This window comes from Phacochoerus africanus, chromosome 1, assembly GCF_016906955.1.
Source record: "Phacochoerus africanus isolate WHEZ1 chromosome 1, ROS_Pafr_v1, whole genome shotgun sequence".
NCBI lineage: Eukaryota > Metazoa > Chordata > Mammalia > Artiodactyla > Suidae > Phacochoerus > Phacochoerus africanus.
Window position 1 is genome coordinate 103294024 of NC_062544.1, and position 19160 is coordinate 103313183.

At 40.6% G+C, this 19160-nt stretch overlaps 1 protein-coding gene across 4 annotated transcripts in view; it reads left to right on the top strand.

The window, feature by feature from the left end:
• DLEC1 (DLEC1 cilia and flagella associated protein) overlaps nt 1-19160 on the top strand; it is an 84386-nt gene that overhangs the window by 14251 nt on the left and 50975 nt on the right. For all 4 annotated transcript variants that reach the window (XM_047770236.1, XM_047770231.1, XM_047770222.1 and 1 more), the window contains exons 4-7: nt 8294-8404; nt 9749-9942; nt 10150-10370; nt 11876-11954. In XM_047770236.1, the coding sequence (XP_047626192.1) occupies nt 8294-8404; nt 9749-9942; nt 10150-10370; nt 11876-11954 (605 nt within the window). The remainder of the gene's footprint in view (nt 1-8293; nt 8405-9748; nt 9943-10149; nt 10371-11875; nt 11955-19160) is intronic.

Here is a 19160-nt window from a genome sequence, read left to right on the forward strand (position 1 = left end):
ATGTCTGATATCTCTCTTTTCATGGTGCTGGCAGTCTTTGCCTGCATCTCTTGTTTTATCAGAGGTTATAAGTTATAATGAAATCCTAATGGTACTAAAATATTCCCCCCCCCCTTTTTTTTTTGGTCTGTTGTTGTTGTTGTTTTGAGGGCCGCACCCACAGTATATGGAAGTTCCCAGGCTAGGGGTCAAATTGGAGCTTCAACTGCTGGCCTCTGCCTCAGCCATAGCAATGCAGGGATCCAAGCTTCATCTGCCACTTACAACACAGCTCACGGCAATGCCGGTTCTTAACCCACTGAGTGAGGCCAGGGATGGAACCCATATCCTCATGGATACTAGTTGGGTTTGTTACTGCTGAGCCACAACTGAAACTCCTGTACCACATCTTCTTTATCCATTCTTTGGTTCATGGATATTTAGGTTGCTACTATGTCTTGGCTATTGTAAACAGTGCTGCAATGAACATTAGGGTGCATGTATATTTTCAAATTGTGGTTTTCTTCAGATATATCCCCAGGAGTGGGATTGCTGGATCATAAAGCAGTTCTATTTTTAGTTTTTTAAGGAACTTCCATACTGTTCTCCACGGTGGGAATTAGGAATTTAAATTCCCACCAATTTAAATTCTCACCACAGTGTAGAAGGTTTATTGTTCATAGATTTTTTTGATGGTGGCCATTCTGGCTAGTGTAAGGTGATAACTTGTAGTTTGGATTTACATTACTGTAATAATTAGTGATGTTGAGCATCTTTTCATTTGTTTTTTGGCCATCTGTATGTCATCTTTGGAGAAAAATTCTGTTTGGGTCTTCTGCCCCTTGTTTTGGTGGGTTGTTTGTTTCTCTGGTATAAAACTATGCAAGATTTTTGTTTATTTTTGGACATTAATTCCTTGTCAGTGGCTTTGTTTGCAAAGATTTTCTCCCATTCTGTGCGTTGTATTTTTACTTATTTTTTAATAGTATCCTTTGTTCTGCAAAGCTTTTGAGTCGAATTAGGTTCCATTTGTTTATTTTTGTTTTTATTTTCATTTTTCCTTACTCTGGGAGGTGTATCCAAAAAGATAATGCTATGATTTATGTCAAAGTGTGTTCTGCCAATATTTTCCTCTAAGTGTTTTAAAGTATTCGATGTTACATTTAGGTCTTTAATCCATTTTGAGTTTATTTTTGTGTGTGGTGTTAGTGTTCCAATTTCATTTTACACATAGCTATTATCTGCCAGTTTTTAAAGTGATGACTTGGTTTCCCCAGCATCTTCCAAAGATGACTAATGAGGTTTGGTATGTTTGGGGGGATTTTTTATGGTTGCACCCGAAGCATATGGAAGTTCCCAGGCTAGTGGTCGATTCAGAGCTGCAGCTGCCAGCCTACGCCACAGCCACAGCAACACCAGATCCGAGCTGCATCTGCAACTTAAACTGCAGCTCACAGGAATGCCGGATCCTTAACCCACTGAGTGGAGCAAGGGATTGCACCCATGTCCTTATGGATACTAGTCAGGTTTGTTACCACTGAGCCACAACAGAAACTCCTTGGTCAGTTTTAAATACCACTGTGAACTCACGGATTTCATAAGTACAATTGTATTATCCTTATTAGTGTTCAAATTGTCTTATCTTTGGCCAATTGGATCTTTTTCAAGTCAACATCTGATTTCTTTGAATCACATTGGTTGTCTTTGATAACTGCCTTACTTTCTGGAATGGCTAGGTGTTACATATTCATCTTGTGTATTGATTGCCCCAGACCTGGAATGAGCCGTTTCACCAGGAATCCGCATTTCCTTTTACACCCCCTCAAAGACTTTGATCTGTCCTCCTGCACTGCTGAAAATCGTCATTCTGCAGGACGTAGAGCTAGTGCTTTGAGGGTTGGGAGACCTCGCATATCTATGACCTTGGAGGGAGGCAGAAGTGAAAGATACAGTGGCTTAGGAAAGCGTTGCTCATATGGGGTCCTGCAAGGGCCCAGATGACAGCTGAGATGCTTTCCATAGGTTATGCCACTGAATCCATCCAACATACCTTTGAGGTAGGTTTTCTCTCCATTTTACAGGTACAGGAACTAAGAAAGGAGCCCAAATAATTTCCCTAAATTCCCATGGCTCAGAAGGGCTGGGATCCGGATTTGAACTTGTGTCTGTTGTCAAAGCATATCTCTTTCTCCTGTCAGTAGGAAGAGAAGGACTGTTGACTAGGCACAGTGTCACATGGATGTGGATGACTTCCCTTAGGGAGCAGCTTTGAGTGGGAGGCCCTGTCCTACGTCAGGTCTGTGCCCTCTGGGGCTCAGCCCCATTAAATAGCAGGTTCTGTATCTCTTCCTGTTTCCTCATTTATGCCATGCCAGGCTTCTCCATCAGTCGTGGATTTAGGTGGAGATGCCTGGTAGATTCTCAGGAGGTTTTATTGGTTGCCTGATGACCCCTGAGTCCTGGGAGTCAGATACTGTCCCTATCTTTGGTAGGATTCTTCTGGCTAGAGATCAGGGGAGATTAAACAGTTGTTTTTAATGAAAGTGTAATAACACATTGAGAAGTGGGAAACAAGCATCAGGAGAGTTTTCCAATGACCTTCATTTTATCTTTTACCTAAAATAATGTTAAGTTATAATCAGACATTATGCCTTCTGCTGGCAAGATTGTTTTTTATCTCAAAGGTAGCAGAAGCAGAGATTTTAATCCAGTTCCCTGGACACCCCTCTGGTCCCTGCTCCTCAGGGTAGGGCAAGGTAACCCAGGAAACCTCTTCTATAACTCAGATGATTGATGGTGAGGACACTGCCCTGAAACCTTTCTTCCCTGAGGCACTGAAGCCGCCTTTCTCTGGCTGCTAATACAGACATCACAAGATGGGAAATGTATATAAATTCTCCAGACAGTGGGAGAAAAGTCAGAATTCTGCATAATGTCCTGTACTTTCATTCCCTTCCCCTGCTGGTATATTGTCCACTTTATCTTTTGGAGAATGGAACATCCAGCCTCTTGCAGAGCCTGCTTAGGAGCGGAGTCAGCATGGGAATCCTACCCTTCCAGGCAGAGGAAGTTGGTCACAAAGCCGGGGCAGGGTTCCCAAGGCTCCCCTGGCCCATGGTCCAGGCCTGACGTGGAGAGAGACTCCCCAAAGATCTGATCAACGGACTGCCCCTGCTTCTGCAGACACATCTAATGGCCACATCCTGGAGAGAATGCCAATAGCAGAGAGGATGCATCTCCTTGACCCATGGCCTTTCCCTTTTTTCTAGTTGTATATTATCTTTTTTTTCCCCTTTTTTGGCCACCCCGGGGCTTATGAGTTCCTGAGCCAGGGATCAGATCTGAGCTCCAGTTGTGACCTAAGCTGCAACTGCGGCAACGCTGAGTCCTTAATGCACTGTGCTGGGCTAGGGATCCAACCTGTGTCCCAGCGCTCCCAAGATGTGGTCCATCCTGTTGCACCACAATAGGAACTCCATTTCATCTTTTAATAGTTCAAATAAGCCATCACCAGAGCCCTTCAAAACTGGGCTGGATTGTGTCAATTTCGCATTGCTGCCACTTCCTGCTGAGGTCTCTGTTGCAAAGGAGGGGCCAGGGATTGCATTTCCCAGAATGGACCTGTTACCTGTGGTTCCAGGATAGGTCATTGACAAGAGGCTCATGGTGAGTTTTGAAGTGGTGACTGTTCTCCAGAAGCGGTCGCAGGCAGGTGACTGAGCAGCTGTAAATTTCGTAGCCAGTTCCAGATAATGTCCCTAGAGCCCCAAGCTTCAGTGCTGCTGGCTGAAGTTGTTCATGATGGATTCCCTGACCTTTCTCCCACCTGTAACCCTCTGGATTCAGCCCCTTTATATATGGTATATATAGAGATTTCTGTCTTCCTCATCAAAACTTAACTAGTACAGTAACTAGGCCAAACATCAAAAATCTCTAAATTAATACACATGATAGGAGAAACATATATCCTTCACTTGTCTCGACTATACTTTTGGTTATAGGGAAACTTCAGAGGGAAGGGCCATTTAAAGGCAACATGTTGGTTAATGGAGCAAGCAATAAAATTTGAAAACTTTGAAGTCTTCCATTTATCCTATTTGTTCCTCAATTTTTTTTTTTTTTTTTTTTTTGGCCATGCCTGTGGCATACAGCTGTTCCCAGGCCAGGGATCAAACCTGTGGCACAGCAGTGACAACTCCTGATCCCGAACCCACTGAACCACAGGGGAATTCCTTGTTTCTTAATTCTAATCAAAGTAGTCACAGGAGTTTCCATGTGGCACAGTGGGTTAAGGTGTTGTTGCTGCTGTGATGCGGGTTTGATCCCTGGCCTGGGAACTTAGGCATGCTGTGGGCACAGCAAAAAAAAAAAAAAAAAACCCAAACCCATAGTAGTCATGTACATAGTTTTTTTAAAAAATAAAATAGTTCAGAAAAACTCTAATGAAATATTAAAAAGCCTCCATCCATAAACTGTACAACAGTAGGAGTGAACCCTAACATAAACTGCAGGCTTGGTGTGATAGTGATGTGTCAAGTAGGATCATCAGTTGTAACAAATGTATCGTCTGGTGGGGAATGTTGACAATGGAGGAGTCAGTGTATGTGTATGTGTGGGGGCAGGGGGTATATGGGGAATCTATGTACCTTCCTCTCAGTTTTGCCACAGACTCAGACCTAATACTGCGTTCTAAAAAATAGTCTGTTGAAAAAAGAAATCCTCTACCTCACCTCAGTCCACTTGCCAGAAATGCCCATTTTTAGCTCTGTCTTTTGGAAACCTCTAAATAATATATCTTTTCTGTGGTTCTTGGATTGTCACCCATAGATAATTATTATCAACTTCTCACTCTATTAAATGAGGTTTTCTCTTATGAGGCTGCAGGTTGCTTGGGGCTTGGATGATGAAGCTGGGCTTGGCTCCCTGCTGCAGGTGAAGCTCAGGTCAGTTCCACCTGGATTCTTATTGGGCTCCAGGATGAAGGGGCAGGAACTTTTCTCATGATGATGGCAAAGGCCTGAGAGGGAAGGCTCCGCTGCTCCAGCAAATTTCAAACTCCTGCCAACATCTCATGGTCAAAGAACATCACACGGCCAAAGCCAAGGCCAAAGAAGTGCACACTGTCTCCACCACCAATAACTTCACACTCACATGGCGGTGGGGGGGAGTGGGGAGGATACAGATAGGGGTGAAGAGTTAGGGCCACTCAATTTACCATATTTCTCTTAACTCTGTTTTGTTATAGACCTCTCTTCAAGTAACCATATTTTAGTTCAAATAATACCACAGCACAACCTCGTTCAGTGGTTGGACTCTTTAAGTGGTCAACATAAACACTTGCTGGTTAGCTTTTTGTTTTTATTTTATATTGGACTATGGTTGATTTACAGTGTTAGCTTCAGATGTACAGAAAAGTGAATCAGTTTTTTTATGTATCTCCATTCTCCTTCAGATTATTTTCCTGTATAGGTTATTATTGACTATTGAGTAGAGTTCTCTGTCCTGTAAAATAGGTCCTTATTGATTATCTATTTTATATATAGTAGTGTATATATGTTAATCCCAAACTGCTAATTTATCCCCCGACTGCCACCTTTCCCCTTCAGTAACCAGAAGTTTGTTTTCAAGGGCTATGAGTCTGTCTCTGTTTTGTAAATAAGTTCTTTTATATATTTTTTTAATCAGATTCTACGTATAAGCAATACTGTATTTGTCTTTTTCTGTCTTACTTCACTTAGCATGATAATGTCTTAAGTCCATCCATGTTACTGCAAATGGCATTATGTCTTTATGGCTGAGTAATATCCTATTGCATATATATGTACCACGTCTTTATCCATTCCTCTGCTGATGCTCATTTAGGTTGCTTCCATATCTTGACTCTTGTTAATAGTGCTGCATTGAACATTAGGATGTATGTATCTTTTCAAATTATGGTTTTCTCTGGACATGTACCTGGAAGTGGGTTTGCCAGATCATATGGCATTTCTATTTTTAGGGTATTTTATTTTATTTTTAATTTTTTAATTGTATTTATTTATTTTTATTATATATATATTTAATTCTATTTATTTATTTATTTGCTTTTTAGGGCCACACCCATAACATATGGAAGTTTCCAGGCTAGGTGTTGAATCAGAGCTGCAGCTGCCAGACTACACCACAGCCACAGCCACAGAAACACAGGATCCAATCCATGTCTGCTACCTACATGACAGCTCAACATCAGATCCTTTCAGGGCCAGGGACCAAACCGGCATCCTCATGGATGCTAGTCAGGTTCATAACCCACTGAGCCGCTACAGGAACTCCTCTATTTTTAGTTTTTTAGAGAACCCTCATACAGTTCTCCATAGTAGTTGGGCCAATTTACATTTCTATCAACAGTGTGGAAAGGGTCTCCTTTCTGCATATCTTCTGCAGCATATTTTTTGAGGACTTTCTGTCAATGGCCATTCTAACTGATGTTTGTTGATACCTCATTTTAGTCTCAATATGCATTTCTCTGATAATAAATGATGTTGAGCTTCTTTTCATGTGTTTTTTCACTATCTGTATGTCTTCTTTGAAGAAATGTCTATTTAGGTCATCTGCCCATTTTTGGACTGTATTGTTTTGATTTTTTTTTTTTTTATATTGAGCTGCATGAGCCTTGTGTATATTTTGGGGATTAATCCCTTGTCAGTGGCTTTGTTTGTGAAGACTTTTTTCCCATTCTGTGGGTTGTCTTTTTGATTTCCTTTGTGAAGAAGCTTTTGAGTTTAATTAGGTCCCATTTGTTAAGTTTTGTTTTTATTTTAATTATTCTAAGAGGTGGGTTTGAGAAGTTATTGTTGCCATTTATGTCAAAGAGTGTTCTGCCTATGTTTTCCTCTAGAAGTTTTATAGAATCTGGTCTTACATTTAGGCCTTTAATCCATTTTGAGTTTATTTTTGTATATGCTGTTTTGTATGTAGAGTATTCTAATTTCATTCTTTTATATATAGCTCTCTAGTTTTCCCAGTACCACTTATTGAAGAGACTGTCTTTTCTCTGTTGTGCATTCTTCCCTCCTTTATCATAGATTACTTGACCTTGGATATGTGGGTTTATCTCTGGGCTTTCTATCCTGTTCCAGTGATCTATATTTTGGTTTTTGTGCCAGTACCATACTGTGTTGATGACTATAGCTTTGTAATATAGCCTGAAGTCAGGGAGCCTGATTCTTCCAGCTCCATTTTTCTTTTTCAGGATTGCTTATTTGGGGTCTTTCATGTTTCCATACAATTTAAAAAAATTTTTTTTCTAGTTCTGTGGGAAATGCCATTGGTAATTTGACAGGGGTTGCATTGAATCTATAGTTTGCTTTGGGTACTATAGTCATTTTGACAGTATTGATTTTTCCAATCCAAGTACATGGTTTATATTTCCATTTTTTTTGTATCCTCTTCAGTTTCTTTCAACAGCATCTTACGGTTTTCAGAGTACAGGTTTTCCCATCTTGTTGATCTTTTGGCTTGAAGTGTCCCAGCACTGAAACCTGCAGGCTGTTGGGTTGGGACCAGGTCTTGGTGCCAAAATGGTGATCTACAGGTGAGCGCATGCCAAAGAATTTTCCCTGGGGCCTCCACCACAACTGTCCTTGCCCCCACAGTGAGCCACAGCTGACCCTTGCCTCCCCAGGACATCCTGCAGGATTGGCAGGTAGGTCTGGCCCAGCTTCCTATGGAGTCACTGGTTTGTCCTGGATCCCACTGCACTTGAGACCTTGTGAGCACCCTCCAAGACTGGAGTCTCTTTTCCTCCAGTCCTGTGGAGCTCCTTCACTCAAAACCTGCTGGCCTTCAAAACCAAATGCTCTAAGGGCTCTTTCTCCAATGCCAGACCCCCAGGCAAGCCAGATGTGGGCCTCAGAACTCTTCTGTGGGAGAACCTCTGCAGTCTAATTATTTTCCGGTTTGTAGCTTGCCCACCAAGCAGGTATGGGATTTGATTACATTGTGAAAGTACCCCTCCTATCATCTTGTTGTGGCTTTTTCTTTGTCTTTGGATGTATGATAACTTTTTTGATTGGCTCCAGTCTTTTGTATTTTGATGGTTATTCAGCAGTTAGTTTTCATTTTGGTGTTTTCATGAGAGGAGGAGAGCTCAAGTCTTCTCCACCATTTTGTGTCCAGTGCTGGCCTGGATAGTTTCTTAACTCTCTGAATGTCCACAGGGCTCTAAGAGAATTTTATTAGGTGGTTTAGGCTCAGAGGATGAAGAAAGTTTTGGCGCAGTTCCTTCAACATCAGTCTGCCTTGAAATATATTTTTCTCATTCCCTTCTATGTAGTGAAAACCATCTTCAGATGGTGTGTGGATAATGAGCTGCTACAGAAGCATCATTTGATCTGCCCAGATGATTACTACAGCGATACTGTACCATTTTGCTCTGCACCTAAAGGTAATGTCTCTGTACTCCTTGGAGCCTCTGATACCATTCCAAGGAAGCTCTTTATTCTTTAGTAGTGGGACCACACTGGCCACCTTTGCTTCCATATCCTTGTTCATAGATCTTTTCCCCACTTTTCCTTACTTTTGATTGTAACTATTGGAAGGGTCAAGTTTGAGCATGCCACATCCTCACTAGCTTCCTCGCACCTGCAAGACCAAAGTCTCAGCACCTCAGTGTGGAATATGAGCTCTTGTCAGGGGCCCAACACCAAGAGATATGAAAATGTTTATAAATGTAGTTGGACAAACCAGAGGAGGGAGGTCTGAAGACACAAATGAGCAAGGGGGCAAGCTTCTGATGGAGTCAGAACCTGGATCTTGGGGGTTTCCCATCTTATTCACAGGACAAGAGCAGCTTTGAGTATTGAGGGAAGGGTGGGAAGAGAGGCAGAGGAAGACGTGTGTATGTGTGACACATTTTCCCATGATGTGGGAGGCAAGATCTTCTGAGAATGAATGGGGTGGGAGGCTGTGTTGTGGGCTTAATCAGGAAGGTGGAGTTTTAGAAGAGTCACCACATAGATCCTACATCCAAAAAGGATGACTTAATGGTGTCAAGCTTCGAAAACAAGCTTGTTGGCAGCCCCCGTCAGTGGGATTCTATGATGGTCTCTGGGAGTTTGGAGCTGAGGAAGCATTTAGGTTGGGGTGGAGAGAATCAGTCAGGGGTGTTGATGAGGAAAGTGTCCCACTGACTGCCTGAGCTATATGGAGAGGAGAGGCCACGAGGAGGTAGCAGAAGCAAGTGCCATGGTGTACGCAACTCCTTGGTATTCTAAAATTAGTTGGAAACTCACTATCCTAAGCAGATAAGTTTGGAGTTAACACAAGTTGAGGACTTACCTGGCACAATGCTAAGAAACATGGGGGGGGGGGGGCGCAGTACCAGTTTCATTGCATTCTCGCTCTCAATATTGAAGTTCTCATTTAACCCTCAGAGTTGATCTTACAGGTGTAAAAAGCTCATACAAACGTTGATTTCTCATGTGAGCTTTTTAAAGAGCATGTTGACACCTGCATGGGCTATGTGTACATGCATGTGTGTGATGACAGTCTACTCATGTTCTTGACTGTATTCAACAGCTGAACAGATATTCGAACACTCTCTAGTCCCAAGTCTTGGTGACACGGAGTAAGTTCCAGGAGAAATTGATATGCTGAAAGGCAGTTACATCTGATGGAGGAAGTATGAAAGTTTAGGGGGAAAAAACCAAACTGTGTCTTTGGTGGTTTTATTGAGCTAACTTACCTTGACCTTGTTATGGTAGCTTAATTGATTTTCCTGCTGCCATAGGCATATTTGTTCCTGGATATTCAAAACCGACATTTAGTTGTGAGCAACGTTCTGTCCCAAAGAAGGAACTGAACAAGAAGCTTGCGTGCAGGAAGACACTCTCGCAATCTGAAGACGAGATGGACTTCACTATAGCCAGCCTAACATGGGACTCATCTTTTAAGGCCAAACTCAGGTCCAGAGAAAGTGTCAAGGTGAGCACTGAATCCTGTGGGAGAAGGGGCATTGGGACATGGTGATGATGGGGTGGGGGGGAAGGGGCTCCATTGTGGTGAATCCACAGGAAATGGAGAGGAGGGGTTGCCTTGGCCATCTGTGGGTCATGCAGCCAGTGAGATGTCAGTACACACGCCCCTCTACACTTTTTGTCATTGACTCTATCCTTTCTGTGTGTTTCTAAGAAAACAGGTTCAGCAAAGAATAAAAACTGGATGAACCATTTACGTGCACCGCAGAGACAGCTGGAGCGGCTTCTGCTCACCAGAATGGAGAGTCGGAACCACTTCCTGAAAAACCCTCGCTTTTTCCCTCCTAATACTCCATTTGGAGGCAGGTCTCTTCTCTTTCCTCCAAAGAAGCCAGCACTGAGAGGAAAATTCCAGAATGGAGAGCTGGAACAGAGGTGTGTCTTTTCCTGTCTTATATTCTCAGAAAATCTGACCCTGCAGAGGAAAACTCAGAAGGTCCTGGGGCTGGCTTGGCTTATGGTGGGTCCTAGACTTTTGGGAGGCAGGGTGTCATTATCAGAATAGAGCAGGGCTTCAGGGCTACCCACAGGTGTGGACTTTGGATGTCTGCAGAGCCCTGGGTTTGTGCTTTTCTGAACTGCCAGAGTCTTGAGGAATAGGGGTTACTGTCGGCCCTTTGTTTATATCTGAACAGTCTGGATCAAATGGGAGGCATCTCTATAGCCATGTGCTCCTTCCATTAAATTCATGTATCTTAGGTAATTTTAAAAAATGTTTAGGAGTTCCCATTGTGGCTCAGCAGTAACAAAACTGACTAATATCCATGAGAACGTGAGTTCAATCCTTGGCCTCATTTGGTGGGTTTAAGGATCCGGCATTGCCATGAGCTGTGGTATAGGTCACAGATGTGACTCAGATCTGGCGTTGTTGTGGCTGTGGCGTAGGCCGGCGGCTACAGCTCTGATTTGACCCCTAGCCTGGGAATTTCCATATGCCAAAGGTGCAGCCCTAAAAAAGTCAAAAGAAAAGTTTAAAATCTGTTTAATTACAAATAATTAGTGTAAGTTGGAATTTTACTTCGAGTGCCTTTGGCTATATTTAAGTAATTGTCCTTATGAAGGGTTTGAGTTGCTACATGAGTTCTTATTTTTAAAGAACTTAAAATTATTAATGTTTCTTTATTAGACAAATAATGTCTTATTAAGAAAAGTTAGGGAGGTCCATTGTGGCTCAGCAATAATGAACCCAACTAGTATCCATGGGGACAAGGGTTTGATTCCTGGCCTCGCTCAGTGGGTTAAGGATCCAGCATTGCTGTGGCTGTGGCGTAGGCCGGTGGCTACAGCTCTAGTTCAGTCCCTAGCCTGGGAACTTCCATATGCCATAGGTGTATCCCTAAAAAGAAAAAAAAAAAAAGAAAAAAAGAAGAGTTAGAAAAGGAGTTTTCACTGTAACACAGTGGGTTAAGAATCTGCAGCAGCGCAGGTCACTGCAGAGGCACGGGTTAGATCCCCAGCCCCGTGCAGTAGGTTAAATGATCCAGTGTTGCTGCAGCTGTAGCTTAGGTCACAGCTGCAGATAAGATTCAGTCCTTGGCCTGGGAACTGCCATAGGCCAGGGGTGCAGCCATTAAAAAAAAAAAGAAGAAAAAAGAAAAAGAAAAATTAGAAAAGATTTGCCAGTAAAAGTAGCACCTGTATTAAAAATCTGGTTTACATACTGTTGTTTAAGCCTCTAGAGTTTGAAATGAAATATGTAGTTACATATAGCCTCACAAAGATTCAGTTTTGCTGTTAAAATTATTTTGTGACCTGCTTTAACAGCAAAACCCAACAAATGACAAAACGTCATCTCTTTGATGACTTGGATGTGTTTATTTTACATGAATCAGTCATAGGGATGACACTAACGGCCTTTTTTTTCTCTCACCCTCCCACAGTTGTGCTGATACGCCAGTGTTTCTAGCTAAGCCATCAATTGGATTTTTCACAGATTATAAAATTGGACTGGTTTATGAGGTAGAAATCTTGTTTCTTTGCAAATCCCACACCATCTGCTTCCTTATTTATAAATTATGATACGTTGAAATTGACTATATTGGGAATATTGATACCATAGAAATCAGCCAACACTACCAAACCAGGGCTCTCCCACCCTAAGTATTGGTCATTAAACATTTGCAAACACACTAAATATACTGTATTCATGAATTGAAAGACTCATTAATAGAGGACTTAGTTATCTGCATACTCATTTGAGAAATAATGGTCATCACACTGTCGTCAGTGAAGAAAGGCAAAATTAGAATTTATAACTGAGAGGGGAAGGAAAAATCTGTAGTCTTAGGAAGAGTGAATCTTTGCGTAATTTTAGGGTAAGAAAGAGGCCATTTGGGCTGTCTGTTGTTAAGCAGTCTGAATGATGGTATTGAAGCAACTTCAGGGTTTTTAAAATGAATTCTCAAGAAAATCTTGGAAAATTAATTGTGGAATATATGTGACAGACTGTGTCTTCCAGTGTCCTCTGTTAATGTCTTTATTTTAGTTAGGCTAGGTCTGCACCTCATGAAAATTTCTCAACTCCATTCATTTTGGTCAAAAGATCCTGAAGGAGAAACAGACTCACAGACATGGAGAGCAGACTTGTGGTTTCTGAGGGGGAGGGAGTGGTGTGGACAAGGAGTTTGTAGACACAAACTATTAAATTTATTTATTTTATTTATTTATTTTTTTGATGGTCCAGTTCTTTATTTAGAAACCTGATTGTTCAAGAACATGGTGAGTGGGGCTGTAGCCCATCCTTCTCACAGGATTGTGTCAGAGGTGGTGATGGGCAACTTTCTTTCCATTTTCTTAGCAACAGAGGGAAAGTGCCTCAACTCAGAAGCACAGATTGTAGGGAATTAAATTTATTTTTAATGAATTTTATTGTATGTATAGTTGTACCGCCATCATCACAACCTAATTTTAGAACATTTCCATCGCAAACCCCCAGTCCTTCCCTCCCCCACCAACTTGTCTCCCTTGGTAACCATAGGTTTTTCAAAGTCTGTGAGTCAGTTTCTATCCCACAAATAAGTTAATCATATTCTTTTTTGAGATTACACATAAGTGATAGCATATGATGTTTGTGTCTCACTGTCTGACTAAACTTCACTTAGCATGATAATTTCTAGGAAAATATATGTTGCTGCAAATGCCATTATTTCCATTCCTTTTTATGGCTTAGTAATATTCCATTGGCATATGTACCACATCTTCTTTATCCATTCCTTTTTCAATGGACATTTAGGTTGCTTCCATGTCTTGGCTATTGTATATAGTACTGCAATAAACACTGGGGTACATGTATCTTTTTGAGTCAGATGGATGCCCAGGAGAGGGATTGCTGGAACATATGGTGATTCTATTTTTAGTTTTGTGAGGAACCTCCTACTATTTTCCATGGTGATTGCACCAATTTACATTCCCCCAACAGTGGAAAAGTGTTCCATTTTCTCCACACACTCTCCAGCATTTATTGTTTGTAGACTTTTTGATGATGGCTATTCAGGCTGGTGTAAGATGGTACCTCATAGTAGTTTTTTGTTGGTGGTAGTGATGGGGGGTTTTTTTGGGGTTTTTTGGGGGGGCAGTTTCTTTTTTTGTTTGTTTTTGTTTTTGTTTTTTAGAGCTGAACCTGTGGCATATGGAAGTTCCCAGGCTAATGGTCAAATTGGAGCTGCAGTTGCTGGCCTATGCCACAGCAATACTGGATCCGATCCACCCCTGTGACCTACACTGCAGCTCTCAGCAACACTGGAACCTTAACCCACTGAGTGAGGCCAGGGATCAAACCCACATCCTCATGGATACTACTCTGCTGTGCCATAATGGGAACTCCCCCTCATAGTAGTTTTAATTTGCATTTATCTAATAATTAGTGATGTTGAAAATCTTTTCATGTATGCCTTCTTTGGAGAATTGTCTGTTTAGCTCTTCTGCTCTTTTTTTTTTTTTTTTTTCTGGTGTTGTGCTACTGGAGATTTTCATTTATTTTGGAGATTAATCATTTGTCAGTCATTTAATTTGCAAATATTGTCTCCAATTCTGTGGGTTGTCTTTTCATTATGTTTAGGGTTTCCTTTGCTAGGCAAAAACTTTTAAGTTTAATTAGGTCCCATTTATTTATTTTAGTTTTTTTGGTCATTACTCTAGGAGGTGGAACTGAGAATATATTACTGTGGTTTGTCAGATAGTGTTCTGCCAGTGTTTTCCTCTAAGAGTTTTATAGTATCTGGCCTTATGTTTAAGTCTTTAATCCATTTTGAGTTTATTTTTGTGTATGGTGTTAGTGAGTGTTCTAATTTCATTCTTTTATATGTAGCTGTCCAGTTTTCCCAGTATCACTTGTTGAAGGGACTGTCTTTTCTCCTCTGTTTACTCTTGCCTCCTTTGTCATATATTAGTTGACCATAGATCAGTGGGTTTAACTCTGGGCTTTCTGTCCTGGTTCACTGATCTAAATTTCTGTTTTGTGCTAGTACCATACTGCTTCGATGACTAGCTTTATAGTATAGTCTGAAGTCCAGAAGACTGATTCCTTCAGCTCCACTTTTCTTTTTCAGTACAGCTTTGGCTATTTGGGATCTCTCGTGTTTCATACAAGTTTAAAATTTTTTTTCAAGGAGTTCCTGTCATGGTGCAGCAGAAACGAATCTGACTAGGAACCACGAGGTTGCAGGTTCAATCCCTGGCCTTGCTCAGTGGGTTAAGGATCCAGCGTTGCCATGAGCTGTGGTGTAGGTCCCAGATGCAGCTTAGATCTGGCATTGCTATGGCTGTGGCATAGGCTGGCAGCTACAGCTCCGATTAGACCCCTAGCCTGGGAACTTCCATATGCTGTGGGTGCGGCCCTAAAAGGACAAAAGAAAAAAAAATTGTTTTTTGTTCTAGTTCTGTGAAAAATACCATTGGTAGTTTGATAAGGATTGCTTTGAATCTGTGATTGCCTTTGGTAGTATAGTCATGTTGACGATATTGACTCTTCCAATCTAAGAGCATCATATATCTTTCCATCTATTTGTGTCCTCTTTGATTTCTTTCATCAGCATATAGTTTTCATATAGAGTACATGTATTTTGTCTCTTTAAGTAGCTTTATTTCTAGGTATTTAATTCTTTTTGATGTGATGGTAAATGGGATTGTTTCCTTAATTTCTCTTTGCAATATTTCATTGTTAGCATATAGAAATGCAGTCGACTTCTGTGTATTAATTTTATATCCTGTGACTTTACCAAATTCATTGATGAGCTTTAACAGTTTTCTGGTAGTGTTTTTAGGATTTTCTAGGTATATTATTATGTCATTTGCAAACAGTGATAGTTTTACTTCTTCCTTTCTAATTTAGATTTCTTTTATTTCTTTTTTTTCTCTGAATGCCCTGGCTAAGACTTCCAAAACTATGTTGAATAGTAGTAGCAAGAGTGGAGATCTTTGTTTTGTTCCTGATCTTAGCAGGGATTCTTTCATTTTTTCACCATTGAGAATGCTCTGGGTCTGTCATATATGGCCTTTATTATGTTAATGTAGGTTCTCTTTACGCCCACATTTGGAGAGTTTTTAATCAGAAATGGGTGTAGGATTTTGTTAAAAGCATCTTCTCCATCTATTGAGAGAATCATATGGTTTTTATTTGTCAGTTTAATGTGGTATATCACACTGATTGATTTGTGGATATTGAAGAATCCTTGCATCCCTTGGATAAATCCCACTGGATCATGGTGTACGGTCCTTTTAATGTGTTGTTGGATTTGGTTTGCTAGTATTTTGTTGAGGATTTTTGCATCTATGTTCATCAGTGATATTGGCCTGTAATTTTTTTTTATTGTGATGTCTTTGTCTGTTTGGTATCAGTAAGGTGGTGGCCTCATAGTGTTTCTTTCGCTGCAGTTTTTGGAAGAGTATCAGAAGGATAGGTGTTAGCTCTTCTCCAAATGTTTGATAGAATTCACCTGTGAAGCTATCTGGTCCTGGAGTTTTGTTTGTTGGAAATTTATTATCATTATTATTATTATCATTATTATTTTGCTTTTTAGGGCTGCACTTGCGGCACATGGAGGCTCCCAGGCTAGGGGTCGATTTGGAACTATAGCTGCCAGCCTACACCACAGCCACAGCAACACAGAATCTGAGCTGCATCTGCAGCCTACACTACAGCTCACTGCAACACCAGATCCTTAACCCACTGAGTGAGGCCAGTGATCAAACCCGCAACCTCATGCTTCCTAGTCACATTCGTTTCTGCCGAGCTACCACAGGAACTCCTTGTTGGGAATTTTTAGTCACATTTCCAATTTCAGTACTTGTGATTGGTCCATTCATCTATTCTATTCTGTCTTTGTTTAGTCTTGGAAGATTGTACCTTTCTAAGAATTTATCCATTTCTTTTAGGTTGTCCATTTTATTGGCATATAGTTGCTTATAGTAGTCTCTTATGATCCTTGGTATTCCTGTGATGTCCACTGTAACTTCTTTTTCATTTCTAATTTTATTGATTGAGCCCTTTCTCTTTTTTCTTGATAAGTCTGGCTAAGGGTTTATCAACTTTGTTGATCTTTTCAAAGAACCAGGTTTTAGTTTTATTGATTTTTTTCTACAGTTTTCTTCATTTCTGTTTCATTTATTTCTGTTCTGATCTTTATGATTTCTTTCCTTATACTAACTTTGGGTTTTGTCTCTTCTTCTCTCTCTAGCTGCTTTAGATGTAAAGTTAGGTTGTTTATTTGAGTTTTTTCTTGTTTCCTGAGGTGGGCTTGTATTGCTATAAACTTCCCTCTTAGAACTGCTCTTGCTGCTTCCAATTGGTTTTGGAGTGTTGTGTCTTTGTTGTCATTGGCTTCTACGTATTTTTAAATTTCCTCTTTGATTTCTTCAGTGATCCATTGGTTGGTTGGTTGGTAGCATGTTGTTTGGTCTTCACATGTTGTGTTTTTCGCATTTTTTTTTCCAGTTGATTTCTAGTCCTATAGTGTTGTGAGTGGGAAAGATGCTTGTTATATTTTCAGTTTTCTTAAATTTACCTAGGCTTTATTTGTGGCCCAGAATGTGATCTATCCTGGAGAAAGTTCTGTGTACACTTGAGAAGAATGTGTATTCTGCTGCTTTTGGATGGGATATTCTATAAATATCTAATAAGTCCATCTGATCTAATGCATCATTTGAGTCCTCTGTTTCCTTGTTGATTTTCTATCTGGATGATCTGTCCATTGTTGTAAGTGGGGTGTTAAAGTCCCCCACTATTATTGTGTTATTGCCAACTTTTTCCGTTAAGGTCATTAGCAGTTGCCTTATATATTGAGGTGCTCCTCTGTTGGGTACATGTATATTTACAATAGTTATATTTTCTTGAATTGATCCTTTGATCATAATATAATGTCCTTCTTTGTCTCTTGTAATATTCTTAATTTTAAGATCTATTTGTCTGATATGAGTTTTGCTACTCCAGCTTTCTTTGGTTCCTGTTTGCATGGAATATTTTCTTCCACCCTCTCACTTTGAATTTGTACATGTCCCTAGAAGTGAAGTGGGTCTCTTGAAGACAGCATATATTTGGGTCTTGTTTTCATACCCATTCAGACAGTCTGTGACTTTTGGTTGGGGCATTTAGTCCATTTACATTTAAGGTAATTGTTGATATGTATATTTTCATTGCCATTTTATTAACTGTTTTGGATTGGTTTTATTGGTCTTTTTTATTCCCTTCTCTTGTTCTCACCTTTTGTGGTTTGATACTGTCTTTAGCGTTATGTTTGGATTGCTTTTTCTTATTTGTGTGTGTAGCTATTGTAGATTTTTGGTTTGCAGTTACCATGAGGTTTTGATACAGCAGTCTATATATATACAAGATTGGTTTACGTTGTTGCTCTCCTAATTGTAGAAACATCTTCAGTATCCTACATTTGTACACTCCTCTTCTCAGGATTTCTGGTTTTGGTAACATATTTGTGTGGGGGCAATTTCCTGTATGTATGCCTTTACCAGTGAGCCTTGTCAACTGTAATTTTTTTGTTTCAAGTTGAGGCCTTTTCTTTTACACCTAGAGACGTTCCTTTAGTATTTGTTGTAAAGCTGGTTTAGTGGTACTGAATTCTCTTAGCTTTTGCTGGTCTGTAAAGCTTTTGATTTCTCCTTCAAATCTGAATGAGAGCTTTGCAGAGTAGAGTCATCTTGGTTGGAGGTTTTTTTCCTTGCATCAATTTAGGTATATTGTGTGACTCCCTTCTGGCCTGCAGAATTTCTAGTGAAAAATCAGCCAATAACCTTATCGGGGTTTCCTTGTATGTTGTTTGTTTCTTTTCCCTAGCTGCTGTATTTTTCTTTGTGTTTAATTTTGGTCCGTTTGATTAATATATGCCTTGGAGTATTCCTCCTTGGGTGTATGTGCTTCTTGGATTTGAGTGAGTGTCCTTTTCCCATGCTGGGAAAGTTTTCAGCTATGGTCTCTTCAAATATTTTCTCTGGCCCTTTCTCTCTCTTCTCCTTCTGGCACCCCTATAGCATAGATGTTGGTGAGTTTAAAGTTGTCCCAGAGTTCTCTTAGACTGTCTTCATGTCTTTTCAGTCTTTCTTCTCTTTTCTGTTCTGTGTCAATGATTTCTGCCAGTCTCTCTTGCACCTCACTTATTTGTTCTTCTGCCTCCTTTATTCTGCTATTGGTTCCTTTTAGTGAGTTTTTTATTTTGTTTGTTGTATTTTGCATCTCTGATAACTTAATTTTTATGTCTTTTATTTCTTTGTTAGTGTTTCTTCTTCTTCTCTTCTTCTTTTTTTTTTTTTTTGTCTTTGTCTTTTAGGGGTGCACCCGTGGCATATGGAGGTTCCCAGCCTAGGGGTCAAATTGGAGCTGTAGCTGCCAGCCTACACCACAGCCACAGCAACGTGGGACCCGAGCCATGTCTGCCACCTATACCACAGCTCACAGCAGTGCCAGATCCTTAACCCACTGAGCAAGGCCAGAGATCGAACCCACATCCTCATGGATACTAGTTGATTTCGTTAACCACTGAACCACGGTGGGAACTCCTGTTCAGTGTTTATTCTACTTTGTCAAATTTTTTTTTGTCTTTTGTCTTTTGTTGTTGTTGTTGTTGCTATTTCTTGGGCTGCTCCCGTGGCATATGGAGGTTCCCAGGCTAGGGGTTGAATCGGAGCTGTAGCCACCGGCCTACGCCAGAGCCACAGCAA